The following is a 17,294-nucleotide window of genomic DNA, read 5'->3' as shown; positions in this document are numbered from 1 at the left end:
GCTAGAGACAGGAGACTTCTCAGTGCTTCTGGGTTGCCTGCTTCTTCTGCTCCAGGTCTGGGATGCATGTGGTAGAACGGAAACCCAGGGCATTCACTCTATACGGTTCCTCGGGTCCTGAGTCCATGGCCTGTTGGCCTTCTTTCCACGTCCAGAGTCTTCCCGTGTTTGTTTCATAGATGATTTTCAGGGTATATATGTATCTGGGAAAATACATTTATTTATTCTGAGGTTGTAATAGGGAAAAGTTTAAGTATATTCCATCTTCTGTCAGTCTGATTTTATACTGCTTATTGTTTCCAATCACATTCACCAATAATTGACTAATAGAATGATAGTACGCATTTCTTTCTTGGAGGAGAGAGCAAAGAATATTAGTGGCATAAAATCATAGGATATGGATGTGCGGGTTAAAACAGCCTGCTTGGGGCACCTGGGTGCCTCAGTGGGTTAAGCCTCTGCCTTCGGCTCAGGTCATGATCTCAAGGTCCTGGGATCGAGAACCGCATCAGGCACCCTGCTCAGCGGGAGCCTGCTTCCCCTCCCACCCCCCCAACCCCCGTCTGCCTGCCTCTCTGCCTACTTGTGGTCTCTGTCAAATAAATAAATAAAATCTTAAAACAAACAAACAGCCTGCTTAACTGTTTTCCTGACTGTATATTGACCACCGTGGTGAGCATGGGTATGAAATCTTGGACAGTGACCCTGGACTTGTAGCAGAGAGTCGAGCCTGGAAGCCAAGAACAGGATCGCGGAATGGATGTGGCCCATCCAGCCCAATATCTGCATGCTCCATGAAGACCGTCTGTCCGGGAAGGGTGACATCAGGGCCAGCAGCCCAGGTGCCCCACATTTCACAGAGGAGGAAGAATGAAACGAGGCTCAGAGACACCAGTCAGGGTCTGATGAATGGGAATCAAGACAGGGAGAAAGGAACTCACAAATATTACCAAGAATAAAATGCAACATTTAACAACATGGTCTGCATTGGGCTCTGGGCACTGCGCTGAGCGGCTTATGCTGATTATCTAATCTCTCCCAAGTACGAATTATAACTTTGTTTTACAGATGAGCAAGCTGAGGCTCAGGAAGTTAATTTCCTCCACAGATCAGTGGCATCAAGAGGAGGAGTTAGTTTTGCGGGAAGTCTGAAGCATCCAGCACTGTCCCACAATGCCGGGAATGCATGCAGCATGTGGCTGGAACAGTGGATTAACTTGAGGGAAGAGGAGAGAGTAGGTGGAAATTGAAGCAAGATGTAGGGGCATTTTTTGAGCAAAGGAGGGAGGGCCCAATGAGGCCTCACTGGGGGCTCCCAGGGCAGGGGAGAGGACACGAAAAAGGGAGAAGGTCCCGTCCCCACTACGTGAGAATATGGGTGCCTGGGTGACCCCATCTGTGGAGGGACCAACTCTTGATTTCGACTCACATCATGATCTCGGGGTTGTGGGGTTGAGCCCCACCTTGTGCACTAAGCTCAACGAGGGTCTGCTTGTCCATCCCCAACTCCCACTCTCTCTCAAATAAAAAAATAAATTTTTAAAAAAGTGAGAATGTGAATCTCATGACCTCTGATCAAAATCCTGGCCAGGTTATCTTTCATGCCATTTCAAAAAATCCTAGTAAGACAACCAGGCTTATTCATTCTTTCTTTTCAAAAGACAAATTTACATTAGGGGCTTTGAAGAAAAACCTGGCTAATTTTTTGATAGAAGCTTTGCAATGTGATGGGTTAAGTCCTACTCAGTTTGTGGCTCCTTGATTTGAAAATGTCATGCTCCTGAATCATGCTGAGTCATTCATTCAGGGCTGGTGAGGTCAATTAGACACCGTGTGGGTAGACAGACGACATCATCCACCTCCTTCAGGAGGGACAGAGGAGAAATAGATTCCAACCAAATTTTGTTCCAAAAGACTAGACAGGACTGGCCAAAGAGGAGCAGTGTGCAAAGAATCAGAGCAGAAGATTCCAGCGAGCTCTTGGATGAAGCAGCAGTATCCAAAACATGTCACAGAACACCTGCTTCATGGAGTGATCCGAGGAGAAAGGGGTTCCGCGGTTTGTGTAAAACTCTAGGTTCAACAATTAAATTTCTTTACTGCAGGCCTTCTCAGAGCCTTTAAAACTTTCAGGTGCATTATAAACACCTGAGGGGATGTAGTATGCACTTGTTTACAGAAATCTACCCCCACTCACCCATTCACACAATCTCTTTTCTATCTTGGAGATTTCTTCTGCCCAGTACCTCACATCTCACCTTACATTGATTATTTTTTTATTTGTCATCTCTCAAAGTATCCCTTGGAAATACCAATTATAATTTGTAAGTTCTGGGACAGGAAGAGACTTATGACCCAGAACTGAATCCCCTCCTGCAGACTTTAGTTCGTCAAAAAGGGCCTGGTGGTGCCTGGGTGGCTCAATCCTTAAGTGTCTGTCTTGGGCTCAGCTCATGATCCCAGGGTCCTGAGATCAAGCCCCCCATATCGTGCTCCTTCCTAAGCCGGGAGCAGGCTTCTCCCTCTCCCATGCCCCTGCTTGTGTTCCCTCTCTCATGGTCTCTCTGTCAAATAAAATCTTAAAAAGAAAAATGGGCCTGATGTGTGCTCCCAAGGTTACTGAAGAGCTAATATTTTCTATTTAAATCGAAACTTCGATCACAAGTCATTTTCTTAAACTCCCCAAATTTCTATCCCCAAACCTCTCAGCTCCCCGCATGAATCAATGAACTTGTTTATGAGAGGAACGTGAGCTATTTTATATTCTTTTTCAAATCAGTGCTCAGTTATAATCAGATTATAGAGGGCATCCCTCACCCCGTGCGGGTCCCCGGCGCCCGACTCTCAGCAGCCCGGTGTCCCGGCCCCGTGCTGGGTCTCGCGGGCCCTCCGGTCCAGGAAGCTGCTGGCCAGCGCGCGGGCGTGGTCTCTTCTGGAGGCCTTGGAGATCTTCTGGAACTCCTCGAAGGTGGCGTCTTTCTCCCGGGAGATCTGCTCCATCCTCTGCTCCTTTTTCCGGATGGCCTCCTTGATGCCGGCGATGTGGCACTTCTCCTCCTTCTCGGCTTTCAGCTTCAGGATGTGATGGTCCTTCTCCCGCAGGACACTGAGCTCGTGGATGTGCTGCACCTTGTCCCTGATGTCCCTCTGGACGTTGCTCCTGGCCTGCTGTCCCTTCTGCTCGGCCAGCTCGGCCAGCAGCCGCTTGTGCGCGCGCATCTGCTCCTCGGCGGCCTGCGCGCGCCGCCGCACCTGCTGCAGCCGCTCCTCCGGCTTCTGCGCCCTGTCCCTCAGCTCCCGCTGGCGCTCGTGCAGCAGGCCCTGCGGGATCTCGTGGGGCCGCTGGGAGCTCTGCTCCAGGGACAGCTTCCTCAGGAGCTCCTCAGCCTTGGCCTGGCAATCCAGCAGGACCTTCCGGGCCTGGTAGTTGACGAGGGAACTGAGGTTGGTCTCCTGGACCTTTTTCTGGGGCTCCACAGTGGGCAGGCTCTTCCGGTGGGAGGCCTGCTCCAGCTTCTCCTGCGGCTGCGGGCAGTCCTGCTCTCGCAGGCTCTGCACCATCCTCTCCGGCTCCTGCAAGAGCAGCTCTCGGGTCTGCCTCCGGGGCACAGGCTCTGGCTCGGCCACCGCCCTGGCTCGCTCCCGATTCTCCCGCAGCGCCCTGCGCGCGTGCTCTGCCGACCGGGGAGCTCTCCTGCCTTGGCTGTCCCGCCGTCGGACACGCTGCTCCTTTTGCCGCCACTGCTCCTGGCTCTCCTGCAGAAGCAGCTTGCGCTCCCTCTCCAAGGTTACCTGCACCTTCCGGTCCGAGCGCTTCAGCTCCTCCCAGGCCACTGCTGCCTGCTGCTGCAGCTCCCGCATTCTCTGGGCCTTCTGGAGCCGGGTCAGCACTAGGGCCACGATCTTCTGGTCCCTGGAGGACATGACTGCCTCCTCCAGCTTGCTCTTGAGCATCTGGGTGTGCGGGCTCTGAATCTCTTTGCTGGACACTGAAGGCTGGGAGAGCTGGCTGGCTAACGACTCCAGCAGATCACTGCTGTCCCTCTTATGGGCGCACACGCACGCCGACTGCGCCCTGAATTCTTGAGATGGCACGGAAGACTTCTCCGAGGGAGCCGAGGACAGGGACCAGTGACCTGGACCCCTGCACAGCGGAACCGCCCACTGGTCTCCGCTCTGCGCCCTCTCCACCCCCAAGATACCGCTCAGGGGGGTGTACGCTCCCTCGGGGTAAGGCGAGGGCGAGTCTCCCTGGGCCGGAGGGCCATGCTGGTGGGGTTGCCGCCGCCAGGCAGGGCTGTGCGTGCTGCCTCCGGGCTGAGGCTTGGGCCCCGGCTCGCCCCAGGCGTCCTCCAGGTGCCGGCCTCGGGGCCTGGGCCTCCTGGCGCGGTCCAGGGGCCTCGCAGCCACATCGGTCAGGCTGCGGCTTTCCCTTGGCGAGTGGGAACACCTGCGCCGGCGAGGCCCCGCTGTGGGCGCGCAGCGCCGGTAGGGCCAGGGTGCCGAGACCTCGTTCACCTCACCCGGGGTCGTGGCCCCCGAGCCCAAGCACGGCTCTGTCCCAGCTCCGGGCCCACGCAGCCGCGCCACAGACGCGTGCTTCCCGCCCGGGGCCAGGACGCAGCGCGGAGAGAAACGGCCCAAGCCCTCCATGCTCGTGCCCGCCGTGTGAGCAAGGGTCCCGGGCTCTGTGGTGCTGGGGCCTCCCCCCACCCCCGCACTCCGACCCCCGTGTCTGCGCCTGTGACGCTCTGCCCACTTCACAATGCTGTTCGGCCACTGGCCTTCCGGCACCTGCGTGGCCAGGGAGAGGGTACTGCAGGAATCAGGGGCCCAAAAGCTGAGGGGGCACTAGAAGCCCCAGTATTTCAGGCAGGGACTGACCTCGCATTTGTCTACCTTCAAGTAGCAGGATTTTAAAAGAACTCTAGTGAAGCGATCATTCCAGAACAGAACTCAGAGGATAGTCATGGTGCCCTGTGTGCAAAGTGAGCGGAGGCTGGAGCACATTCACACACTTCCCCACCTTTTTGCGGGTTTAAGTTAGCAAGCCCCAGTATGTTTTATTTACTTTTTTTTTTTTAACTTTAGAAGAGGAAAAAGACTAGTCTATTTTTTCCCTAGAGTAGCAATTACTGCCTTTGTCAAAATATGAATGTTGTGTGCACACTTCTGAAATAGCATCAGCAAATTACTGCTGAACCCACATCCATTGCTTTTAGAGTCTCTTTTCTCCAGTTTTGCAAGATTATTTTTCCTTGTTGTTTTAAAAAAAAATTTTATTTTACTTTTTCGGTGTTACAAGATTCATTGTTTATGCACCGCACCCAGTGCTCCATGCAATACATGCCCTCCATAACACCCACCACCAGGCTCACTCAACTTCCCACCTCCCGCTCCTCCAAAACCCTCCAGTTTGTTTCTCAGAGTCCACAGTCTCTCATGGTTAGTCTTCTGCTCCGATTTACCCCAACTCCCTTGTCCTCTCCATTTCCCCATGTCCTCTGTGTTATTCCTTATGTTCCATAAGTAAGTGAAAACATATAATTGATTCTGCTTGACTAATTTACTCAGCATAATCTCCTCCAGTCCTGTCCATGTTGATACAAAAGTTGCGTATTCATCCTTTCTGATGGAGGCATAATACTCCATATTATATATGGACTGTTAGGGTCTGTGATCAAAGGAACCAGACTGATGCAAAGCGAAAGTCAAGCAAAGCTTTATTTTGCACCAAGCATTGAAAATCAAACCAACCAGTAGGGGCCGTCTCTCACGAAGAGGCAGCGAGGATGACCCCAACGGACGAGGCCGCTCCTCAGAGAAGGCCACTCTGGACGAGGCCGCTACCCAGATGAGGCCACTCCGGACTATGACTATTACTCTGATGACGACTACCCGGGCTGCTAACCCAACAGCTACTACTCCTCCTCCTACTACTCCCTCCCACCAGCCTCACAGACTAACCTTTATAGAGGTGGTTGAGCCTGGCCCACACACACAGGTGGCCAATGAGATTGCAACACACCACAGTAAATATATGCGTGCCCCATTGATTGGATGTCTCCATCCGGCCTGGTCCGCCCCTATTTCTGGGGTTTGCAAGTAAATTCCTCTGGGAGAAGCAGGGTCAATTTAAGTTTACAACAAAACAGCTCCCTCTGGCTAACCACGCCCCTACATTGGACCATATCTTCTTTATCCATTCATCCGTTGAAGGGCTTGGATCTTTCCACAGTTTGGTGACCGTGGCCATTGCTACTGTGAACATTGGGGTACAGATAGCTCTCCTTCTCACTGCATCTGTATCTTTGGGCTAAATACCCAGTAGTGCAATTGCAGGTCATAGGGAAGCTCTATTTTTAATTTTTTGGGGAATCTCCACACTATTTTCCAAAGTGGCTGTACCAGCTTGCATTCCCACCAACAGTGTAAGAGGGTTCCCCTTTCTCCACATCCTCTCCAACATTTGTTGTTTCCTGTCCTGTTAATTTTGGCCATTCTAACTGGTATAAGGTGGTATCTCAAAGTGGTTTTGATTTGAACCTCCCTGATAGCTAATGATGATGAACATTTTTTCTTGTGTCTGTTAGCCATTTGTATGTCTTCTTTGGAGAATTGTCTGTTCATGTCTTCTGCACATTTTTTGACGTGATTATCTGGTTTTTGGGTGCTGAATTTGAGGAGTTCTTTATAGATCTTGGATATCAACCCTTTGTCTATAGTGTCATTTGCGAATATCTTCTCCCATTCCATGGGTTGCCTCTTTGTTTCGTTGACTGTTTCCTTTGTTATGAATAAGTTTTGATCTTGATGAAGTCCCAAAAGCTCATTTTCACTTTTGTTTCCTTTGCCTTTGGAGACGTGTCTCGAAAGAAGGTGCTGTGGCTGATGTTGAGGTTACTGCCCATGTTCTTTCTTCTCTAGGATTTTTATAGATTCCTGCCTCATGTTGAGGTCTTTTATCAATTTCGAGGTTATCTTTGTGTATGGTATAAGAGAATGGTTGAGTTTCATACAAAGCTGTCCAATATTCCCAGCACCATTTATTGAAGAGATTGTCTTTTTCCCACTGTATATTTTTTCCTGCTTTGTCGAGTTGTGGATCCATATCTGGACTCTCTACCCTGTTCCACTGGTCTGTGTGTCTGTTTTTGTGCCAGTACCATACTGTCTTGGTGATCACAGCTTTGTAATATAGCTTGGAATCATGCAACGTGATGCCCCCACTTTTGTTTTTCTTTTTCAACATTTCCTTAGTGATTTGGGTCTTTTCTGGTTCCATACAAATTTTAGGATTGTTTGTTCCAGCACTTCAAAAAATGCCAGTGGAATTTTGATTGGGGTGGTATTGAAAGTTTAGATTGCTCTGGGCAGTATAGACATTTTAACAATGTTCATTCTTCGATCCATGAGCATGGAATGGTTTTCCATCTTTTTGTGTCTTCTTCAGTTTCTTTCATGAGTGTTCTGTAGTTCCTCATGTATAGATCATTTACCTCATTGGTTAGGTGTATTCCCAGATTTCTTATGACTCTTGGTGCTAAAGTAAATGGAATTGATTCTCTAAGTTCTGTTTCTATGTTTTCATTGTTAGTATATAAGAAAGGAACTGATTTCTGTGCATTGATTTTTATCCTGCCACTTTACTAAATTGCTATATGAGTTCTAGTAGTTTGGGGGTGGAGTCTTTTGGGTTTTCCATATAAAATCACATGTCATCTGGGAAGAGAGAGAGAGCTTATTTTTCCTTGTTGAGGCTCCCTAAGGTCCAGGGAAAAGCACTGGATCTGATCCTGCAAAGGTGAGTCTGAGTGCCTTCCGCCACTCTTCACCTGTGTGGTCTCTGGTGTTCTGGAAAAGGGGAATGGAGGAGGGGAGCTGTCCTGAGGGTGAGATAAAGTTATTCCTAAGGGCTTTGCACTTCAGTGCATTAGTAAATGTTATGTTGATGTCCTGAGAGGTCTCAGTTAAGAATTGTGAGACTTAGGGGCGCCTGGGTGGCTCAATGGATTAAGCCGCTGCCTTCGGCTCAGGTCATGATCTCAGGGTCCTGGGATCGAGCCCCGCATCGGGCTCTCTGCTCTGCAGGGAGACTGCTTCCTCCTCTCTCTCTGCCTGCCTCTCTGCCTACTTGTGATCTCTCTCTCTGTCAAATAAATAAATAAAATCTTTAAAAAAAAAAAAGAATTGTGAGACTTAAATGAATATATGGGTTTACAGAAGTTTCTGAAGATTTCCCAGCTTAAGAAAAGAATGGAATTAGGGTAATGTTGGGGCCAGACAGGAAGGGAAACTCTTCAAGATGGCGGATACCCCAAAATGTCCGAGGTTCCCATCATCATCTCCTCTTGGGACGCCAATGGATCAATGACCTGCTGACAGCTCGACGCAGGCCCCTACACCTCTCCTTTTGGACTTCCCCAACTGAACCCAATACCCCTCAAACCCTGGAAAAGGAAGTAACTCTGACTGGTCGGATTACAATCCTTCCTTTGCATAGAGGAACTAACTCTGACTGGTCGGATTACAATCCTTCCTTTGCATATGAGCCGACCAATAGGAAATAGTTCTGCTTTTCAACTTTATGTAAACCCCTGCCACCTTGTCTTGCACGCGACTTCCCCGACTCACTGCCCTCTTTTGAGTCGTGGAACCTCGCCCGAGGGTGCCCACAATAAAGATCTGTTCTTGGACCCTCGCTTGTCTTGGCGGTCTCATTTCCATTTAGTTACCAAAAAACCTGACAGGTAATTCCATGTTCATCCTGTGATGTGAGTCTTAGTTGTGCTCCTTTGTCTGGGGTACAGTGGGGAAAAGTTCTGGGCAATTTTCTCCAAATATGGTCACTCCTTACAGAAGAGGACCAAGCAGGACTCTGTGAGTTACAAACTTTGCACAAATCCTCCTAGGCAGACCCGGTAGGAATTGATAACATGTCCTTAATACAAATCTCAGCTCGGGCTATGTACCCACGGTGCAGCCTCAGAGGGGCCCATCAGCATTCGGATGGGAAGAGAAGCCTGAGATTTCTTTGGTGCTACTTGTATCATCGCCAGAAAAATGCCTTTGTGATGGCAATTTTTACTAAGAGGTGACTTAAAAAAAAATCAAATTCCATCTGAAATGGAATAATTTAAATTAAGAGCTATTTAGGTATGAACTGAGTCATGCTGACACCCGAGTGTCCTAGCTCTCGTTAAAGCTTTGAAAAACACCTAGGAAATTTCCCTGCCTGGAAATCGGGCTGCAGCCAGTACCAGCCACTTCCTGCCACTGCAGAACAGGATTATGGGGGACGGAGCACAGGCATCCAAGGTCCAGGAGCCCTGCCAGCAACCCACAGAGTCCCCTCGACTGGATGCTTCGTTGCTCAAGTTCTGGCTTCTTCATCCCTGCTTGAGATCATCCGTGGATTTCAGCTCCAAATGTCACTGGAAAAGGGGAGTTCCGTCCAGCAAACACTGCTTCGTTCTGTAAAGCAAAAATGAGTTAATCCATGAAAAATGCTTTCAGCGGTGCCTGGCGTGTGGTTGCTGCCTGATAAATATTAGAATTATCATTATGATTATGCCAAGAGGAGTAAGACTGTAGCAGTGTAGGAGTGAATGGAAAGACCCAAGTTTGGTGCAAAACCAGGCCAAGAACCCAAGGAGTCAAATTCCCACTTGAGGGCTCTTGCTTGCTTCCCCCTGGGGGTTCTCAGAATTTCTTGTGGAGCTGGAGATGGCTCACCCCCGCTATGTTGCTGACTGAATGAAGGGCACAGTCTTAACTTGATCATGGCACAGGGTTAGAAGGTCACCTGGAGTCCTTGCCCACTACGTTGCTGGGAGAAACACATCTGGGGCACAGATGTGACAAGTGGTTATGATGAATTTCTAGAACCTAGGTGAGGTTCGGTGGGGTGAGGTCCAGCGCCGAAGACGAAGAAAGAATTCTTGAGACATCTGTGGTGCAAAATGGTGGTTTATTAAAGCACGGGGACAGGACCCATGGGCAGAAAGAGCTGCTGCCCTGGGTTGTGAGGATGGCAGGTTATGTACCCTGCGGTTGGGGGAAGGTGAGGGGAAGGGAGGTTTCAACAGAGTTTTCATATGCTAAAGAAGGCCTACAAGGTGCTGGGAGTATCCCAGAGGTCTTCAGGCTTGATCAATGTGGTCTTTTGGCAAGCCATTAACATCAAGATAGTCAGGAGATTCCTGCCTTGGAGGCAAGTTAACTATTTGTTTCTTGTTTATGGTGGTCAGGGGTGCCTGAGGAATGCTACACAGATTACCGAGGCGAGCGGGTGGAGAGGGGGTGCAAGGTGCCAGCTTTTGCTTTGTCCTCAGCCAGCCTCCTGCTCCCTCATCAGTTAGTGACCTTAACAGAATCCCTAGAGGAGAGAAGCCCAGTTCAGAAGATGAGTTCATCTGGGTTGTCAGTCAGGAGGGTTCCACGCAGGGCGCTGTTGGCATGAAAGTTAGGGGCAGCCGGGATCCCAGGAGATGACACCAGGACTGTGGCCACGCCTGGCTTCCATGAGGACCTCCATGTCTGGCTGGGAGTAGAGCTTCCCACTCCAGGATCACGGCAGCTGCCATGGGCCCCAGGCCAGGTGGGCAGCTTTGCAGCCCAGAGGCTTCTGTCCCTGCCCCTCCTCTGCCCCTCTGCCCCCAGAGCAGCTCACGCTTTACCTGCTCTACAGCCTGGGGCTCTTGGTAACACCTCATTGAGGAGAACTGGAGTTCTACTTATAGAGAGGGCTGAAAAATCTACTGTGTAGACAGCAGGGAGGGGTCCAGAAGTGTCTGGAAACTGAAGAAAGTGACCTGAGTGGGTCTATATTTTGCAGTGTGGGGGGCAAACGGGGGAGAAGTGAGGATTGGAGAGGGACCAGCAGGGAGATTGGTTCAGTGATCAAGGTGAGCAAAAAGGAAGGTGAACCTGGACAGGGGCTGGGGGCCAGGAGGGGCCAGGTCAGAGGTCGAGGGACCAGGACCTGAGGGTGGATTCCTCCTGGAGAAGCCTGGGCAGGTGTGAGCAGCAGTGACCAGCTCCATGAAGCAGCAGTCTTGGAGATGAGGTACTTGGAGTTGAGAAACAACAGATAAAATGCCCGGAAGGGACTGGACTGAGGTGGGGGAGGAGACACATTTCCTCTGAGGGCTGCCAAGGAGGCTAGAGAGCTTGGAGCTTAGCAGAGGTGGGGGGGGCAGGCATTGGATGGAGCCTTGGGGAGATGATGGGCTCCTCCCCCCGGGGGAGATGAAAGAGATGCTTTCCTAATGCTAAGCTGCCAAGCATTCCTCCATACTGCAAACAATCAACCTTCTTTTTATTTGGCACGAAAATCCCCAATGCATTTCCCTGGATGCCCCAGAATTTGGGCCTTCTGCCAAATAAAGATCCGGGACCCCTGTTTTTCATTTGTCGGAGTTTTGGAAAATATGGCAAACGTGCTCAGACCGCACAATTCAGATTAATCTCGGAAATGGGAGTATGCTCTGCATGCTTCCTGGGAAGCTGCTCTGGCCACTTCAAGTTCTCTCTCAGCACTGCTCCTGGCTCTCAGAGCTACTTTGTGGGTGGTTCCAACTGTCAAGTGTTCTAGAATGCACGCTGGAGTTCAAAAACTGACTGTGAGAAGAGTATACCAAATATCTCAACACTTTTGTATACTGGTTACTTGAGATGCTTTTTTTTTTTAAGATTTTATTTATCTATTTGACAGAGATCACGAGTAGGCAGAGAGGCAGGTGGAGGGGGGGGAAGCAGGCTCCTGCTGAGTAGAGAGCCTGATGCGGGGCTCCATCCCAGAACCCTGGGATCATGACCTGAGCCAAAGGCAGAGGCTTTAACCCATTGAGCCACCCAGGCTCCCCAATGATGAGGGAGCAAGGAGGCTGACTGAGGACAAAGCAAAAGCTGGCACCTTGCACCCCCTCTCCGCCCGCTCCCCTCAGTAATATGTGTGACATTCCTCAGGCACCCCTGGCGGCCATAAACGAGAAACAAATAGTTAACTTGGCAGAGATCACAATCCTGCCAGACAGGAATCTCCAAACTATCTTGATGTTAATGGCTTGGCAAAAGACAACAGTGATCAAGCCACAAGACCTCTGGTATCCCTGCACCTTGTAGGCCCTCTTTAGCAAATGAAAGCTCTGTGGAAACCTTCCTTCCTCTCACCTTCCCCCAACCACAGGGTACATAGCCTGCCATCCCTCACAACACCGAGCAGCAGCAGCTCTTTCTGCCCATGGGTCCTGTCCCCGTGCTTTAATAAACCACCATTTTGCACCAAAGATGTCTCAAGAATTCTTTCTTGGTCATTGGCTCCGGACCTCACCCCACCGAACCTCACCTAGGTTCTAGAACTTCATCACCGAGATGCTATTTTTTTAAAAAAAGATTTTGATTTATTTATTTGAGAGAAAGAGTGAGAGAGAACATGAGCAGGCAGAGGGAGAGGGGGAAGCAGACTCCCCCCTGAGCGGGAACCCAATGCTGGGCTCCCACCCAGGACCCTGGGATCGCAACCCTAGCTGAAGGCAGACGCTTCACAAACCGAGCCCCTCAAGTGCTCCGAGATGTTATTTTCAAACACAAAAAGGAATTAAAGAAGATACATTATTGGAGTGCCTGGGTGGCTCAGATGGTTAAGTGTCAGCCTTTGGCTCAGGTCATGATCCCAGGGTCCTGGGATTGAGCCCCAGATCGGGCTCCCTGCTTAGTGGGGAATCTGGTTCTCTCCCTGCCTGCTGCTCCCCCTGCCTGTTCTCTCTTTCTCTCTCTCTTAAATTAAAGAAAGAAAGAAAGAAAATACATTGTCAAAGTTAATTTCACATATTGCTTGTTTTAATGTGGCTACTAGTAAATTTAAAGTTGCCCCTATATATTATATATATCATGGTATATTTCTATTGCATTGCTTTGAGATCACCTTTTTTAAGAAGATGATTTTTGGGTCCAAGGTGTTTTTCTCACTGGCTGGATATGAGGGTAAATTATGAATTTTCCAAATGCAGCTTTGGAGTCGTTTCACAGAAACAGTCTTTCATGCCCGCCCCACGTTTTCTTCACCTCGCCCAAGAACACAGATGCCCCAGAATAACAGTATCTACAAATAGGCACAGAGCCACTCTCCAAGCAGGCACGCAAGACACGGACGCATTAACAATCCAAGAGCCACCAAACAGTGAAGGAAAAACAATCTCATGTGAACACCCAGGGCGGTCAACGGAAACCTTAGGCTCATGCCTTACGAAGAATGAAAACTGTAGTCTGTAAACTTCTTTAAAAAAAGAAAATCGTGGGATACGAGCCTGGCACCATGAAAGTCAGGTTTCCATGGAGACCAGCATTTACGCAGGGCTCGAAACTTCCACGTGGGAGCTTCTGCGCGCCTAAGCAGGTGGAGTGGATGCGGAAGCATCCCTGTGAGCGCGGTCCCTGCTAACCCCGTGCGGCTGCCGCGCAGGTGGGGCTGGCCTCCCGCGGGCACACACGGGATACACAGGTGTATCCGCGGTCACGGAGTGAGGACCCAACCCAGAGCTGTGGAATCGAGTGTGGTCAAGGGGGGCAGGAGAGGATTTTAGGCATTGGCGGTGGAGCGGCATTTCAGGATTTTGATGGTTTTCCCATTTGTCACCTTTGTGCAATTTAAAAGCAGATGGTAATTAGCTAATTCTTGTGAAGAAAAGGAGTCAAAATAGCACTTTCGAGCTAATGATGACCCAGACACACAAAATGGCACAGTTACTTACTTTTGGAATCTTACTGGAAAGAGTTTGTAATGTTAAACATTCGGAGAGGTATTTCCAGAAGAAACGTGGGGGGAAGAGTTGCACGTCATCACGTACCCGATAAGGGGTCACTTTTTTGTCCTCAACAGAACAGGCATTTTGTTGAAGCTTTTCTGAAGTTTAAATCTGAAGTTTAAGTTTGTTACAACATAAAAAAAAGCGTGGAGTTTTTAAAGTCTGTCTTTCCCTCCCCTGGTTGGTTACAATTGAGCCTGGGGTTTTTAACTTCAAAGGAAATGTGTTTTTCAGAAAGCTCTGAGCAAGGGCGGACCGCTGTGCCATGGGGGTCTGGCCCAGGTGGTCCACTGAGTCTGCGTGTAGCATAAGGCTCGTGCATGTGAACCCTTTGCTGGAGTTAGCAGCTGGGTGGGCACCCTCGGCCCTCCCCTGCCCGCCCCCCCCAAGTTCCAGCCAGGGCACCCAGCCGGAGAGCTGGGGCAGGGTCTCAGCCAGGCTGCTGCCAGAAAGTGGCCAGAGGCACCTTGGTCTACCCGCCTGGGTCTCTACACGGCCACTGTTCTGGGCAACATCAGTAACTGTCCCCGCCTCCACATGGAACGGGGCTTCTTCTTGAAGACTTGGTCCCAGGGGAGCCTTCTCTGACCTCCCTGACTGGATGGATATCCCCACTGAGGACTCTCATCCCCACTGAGGACAGCCCCATGACCGCACCCACCCCTGTCCTTGGTGGTACCAGGTCCACTGCAGGGCTACACATGGGGGCTCTGTGAATATTTACAAAGTCCTCTGCCAGGAAGTCTCCCGAGAGAACGTCCCCATCATTCACTGAAACATGTCCAATGTCTGCTTTGGCCACACTGGTTGTGTTTCTGTGGAAAGACACGAGCTTCCTTCATTCAGCCAATAATCATTGTCCTAGGCATCATGATGGATGTGAAGATTAAGACCTTGTTCCTGCTCTCTGTCAACTTGAGATACCTGGTAGATGGCAGCCATTTCCAGAAGAAAAGTCCTAAAACATCAGGAACGTCCCAGGTAAAGGGCATCCTTTCCGGGCTGGAAGCATGGGGAGTGGGGATGAGTCACGGCCGGTGTCCCTCCGTGGAATGTGTGCTCCAGGAGGACCAGCATCATTGGTTTGTTCCGTCCTGGATCTCCATGGCTCAGAGAGCATCTTCCGCACTGGGATGGAATATGTGTTTGCCGAACGGATAAGCAGATGCCATGTGTAAGAGCTGCAGCGTTAGGTTTGTAAGGGGGCTGAATGAATGCTGGGTGAACGTTGAGTAAGTGGTTTGTGCCGTGCTGATGGTGGCTTTAAAGGGAAGAGTCTTAAACCAGGAGAAAAGGCAAGGTGATAGATGAGATGAAAAATAAAGTCAGGACGATAACACTTTTAATGTAATTAACCCCTGAAGGTCTTTCTGGAAGCACTACCAGAGGCTCTCGAAAGCCATGAACTTCAGACAGGTAAGTGGCTTTGTGCCTGTGTCCCTGAGTGACCACCATGGAGGAGCTGGACTTTACCTCTGAGGTCCCCTTGCTGTGCATCACCGCCCCAGGCTGGCTGGGAGAGAGGGAGCCACTCCTGTGGCCTTGGCATCAGGTTCTTTGAAAATCTAGATCTCCATTCAAGCACGGCTTCCATGCAGAGCTAGGTTAATGTTCTAGCATGTTCTGAGCTTTTTCATGGGTTGTAGTTGGATATACGTTTCCCTGGAGGTGCAGGATTCAGGAAACTCAGAACACAGGTCAATGGGCTCCATTCTCTGGTTTTCAATGTCAGGGAGAGCTTGGTGGGCATGGTCCTTTTCCCTTCTAATAGTAATTAAATAATTCGGAAAGACAAGTTCTGATTTCTCTACTGGGGTCCCAGCTATGTGCTCAGCCACAGGTGGACCAAACAGGTGAGCACAGTTCTTGCACTGAGAACTCATGATCTAGTCAGAGGCATGGGCAAGCAAGCCCCCATCACAGTCTGTGCCACGTGCAGTCGTGGAGGGATGGAAGGTGGGTGTTGGAAACCAGTGGTCCATCTCTTGGAGGTGATGTCTGGTGGTGAGGGTTGAGCCTCTGGGCTCTGAGATGATGCAGGAGGGAGGCAGAAGGAACCACAGGGTGCAGAGTGGTGGGGTGCATTGGTCAGCCTGATGCTGGACATCAGGTCTTACAGCTCCTCCTTGTTCAAGACTCCTACTTGCAGATCTCCCGTGGCTTCTCTTGCCACTCTGAGTGAAAGCTGGACCATAGCCAAGGCCTCAGAGGCCTCCTTGGCCAGGTGACTTCTCTGACCTTAGTCCCTGGTCTCCCTATCATCCATCTACTCCAGCCCCCCTGATGTCCCTCCTGTTTCCTGCATGTGTCTCTTCTGCCTGGAAATGCTTTCCCGTCAGAAAACTGTATGGCTCCCTCCTTTGCCTCTTCCAGGTCTTCCCTTGAAAGTACTCCCACACCCCATGAGAGCTCCCCTGTTTATTTTTTAAAAATCCCACCTCTTTCCTCACACAGAACATGGGATGGACTGGAAGCTCCCCCTGACCACACCAGGCCCCTCTCTTCTTTCTGGTCACCTGGTTGCCTGATGAAGATGACCTTCCCAACTTCCCTTGCAAGCAGGTACAGCCATGTGAGCAGGTTCCCGTGAGTGACTAGTGTAACTCACTCACCTGGAAGGAAATGTTAGCCTTAGGCTTCCCTTCTTGACCATGTTCCTCAGGCTGGAACCTGGACGTATGCACGAAGACGTTATCTTAGGGGGAGGGCAGAGCAACGATGCAAAAGGGATCCTGGCCCCTGAGTGACTCTGTGGAGCAGAGACGCCGAGAGGGAAAAGTAACCAGTCCAAGTGACTGTGTACTAGATTGCTTTGCTACGCTGACTGAGCCTGGGCTTCACCTCCATCCCTCCTCACCATTCCCCAATTTATGATTTATATTTATTATCTATCTATCATATTACATATTTATTATTCTGCCCAGCACTTAACAGCACCTGACAGACCCAGTGCTTTCCTTTGTTGGCTTAGTGTGTCTTCCTTCACCGGAACGTAAATTCTCAAAGGCACAGATGTTTTGTGTTCTGTGTTCATTTTCTCCTCCCCAGTGCCTTGCATAGCATCCTGTTCACAGCTGGTGCTCAAGTAACACATCCTGAATGAAATACTGTTGGCCACTGAAAGTGAAATCATAGTTTTTTCCCCCCAAAAGAGATTCACTAAGTTTTGAAAAATATCTCATAGTGGGCAGGGAGAGGCTGGGGGATGGAAGGGAAAAGTGAGGGAAAATAGCACAGGGACCGTAGAGTTGAAGTTGGGCCGCTGCACTGTGGTCAGTTAGGGCCATGGGCACAAAGCCACTCCCCTCATGCTGGGGAGACAGGCCTCAGGAGAAACCAAACGTGCTGACACCTTGATCTTGAGTTGCTAACCTCCAAAACTGAGAAGATAGACCTGTCTTGGGCATGATCCCGCCAGGGCTATGCGGTTAGGGCTGTTTTAGCAGACCAACACAAAAGGTCCTGTAGAAAACTCACCAGCTGGAG

General features: G+C 50.2%; 1 protein-coding gene across 1 annotated transcript; it reads right to left on the bottom strand.

Annotated features, from left to right (window-relative positions):
• Positions 1 to 2,844: 2,844 nt before the first annotated feature.
• On the bottom strand, positions 2,845 to 4,653 carry CCDC185 (coiled-coil domain containing 185). Its single transcript, XM_045982291.1, has one exon. It carries the CDS (start codon positions 4,651 to 4,653, stop codon positions 2,845 to 2,847), a length of 1,809 nt encoding a protein of 602 aa, XP_045838247.1.
• Positions 4,654 to 17,294: the final 12,641 nt, after the last annotated feature.

Source organism: Meles meles, chromosome 17 (genome assembly GCF_922984935.1).
Source record: "Meles meles chromosome 17, mMelMel3.1 paternal haplotype, whole genome shotgun sequence".
NCBI lineage: Eukaryota > Metazoa > Chordata > Mammalia > Carnivora > Mustelidae > Meles > Meles meles.
This window is presented reverse-complemented; position numbering and strand designations above follow the sequence as displayed.

Excerpts from the sequence above, each read along its gene's own strand:
- CCDC185 (XM_045982291.1), bottom strand. The coding sequence starts at position 4,653 with ATGGAGGGCTTGGGCCGTTTCTCTCCGCGCTGCGTCCTGGCCCCGGGC.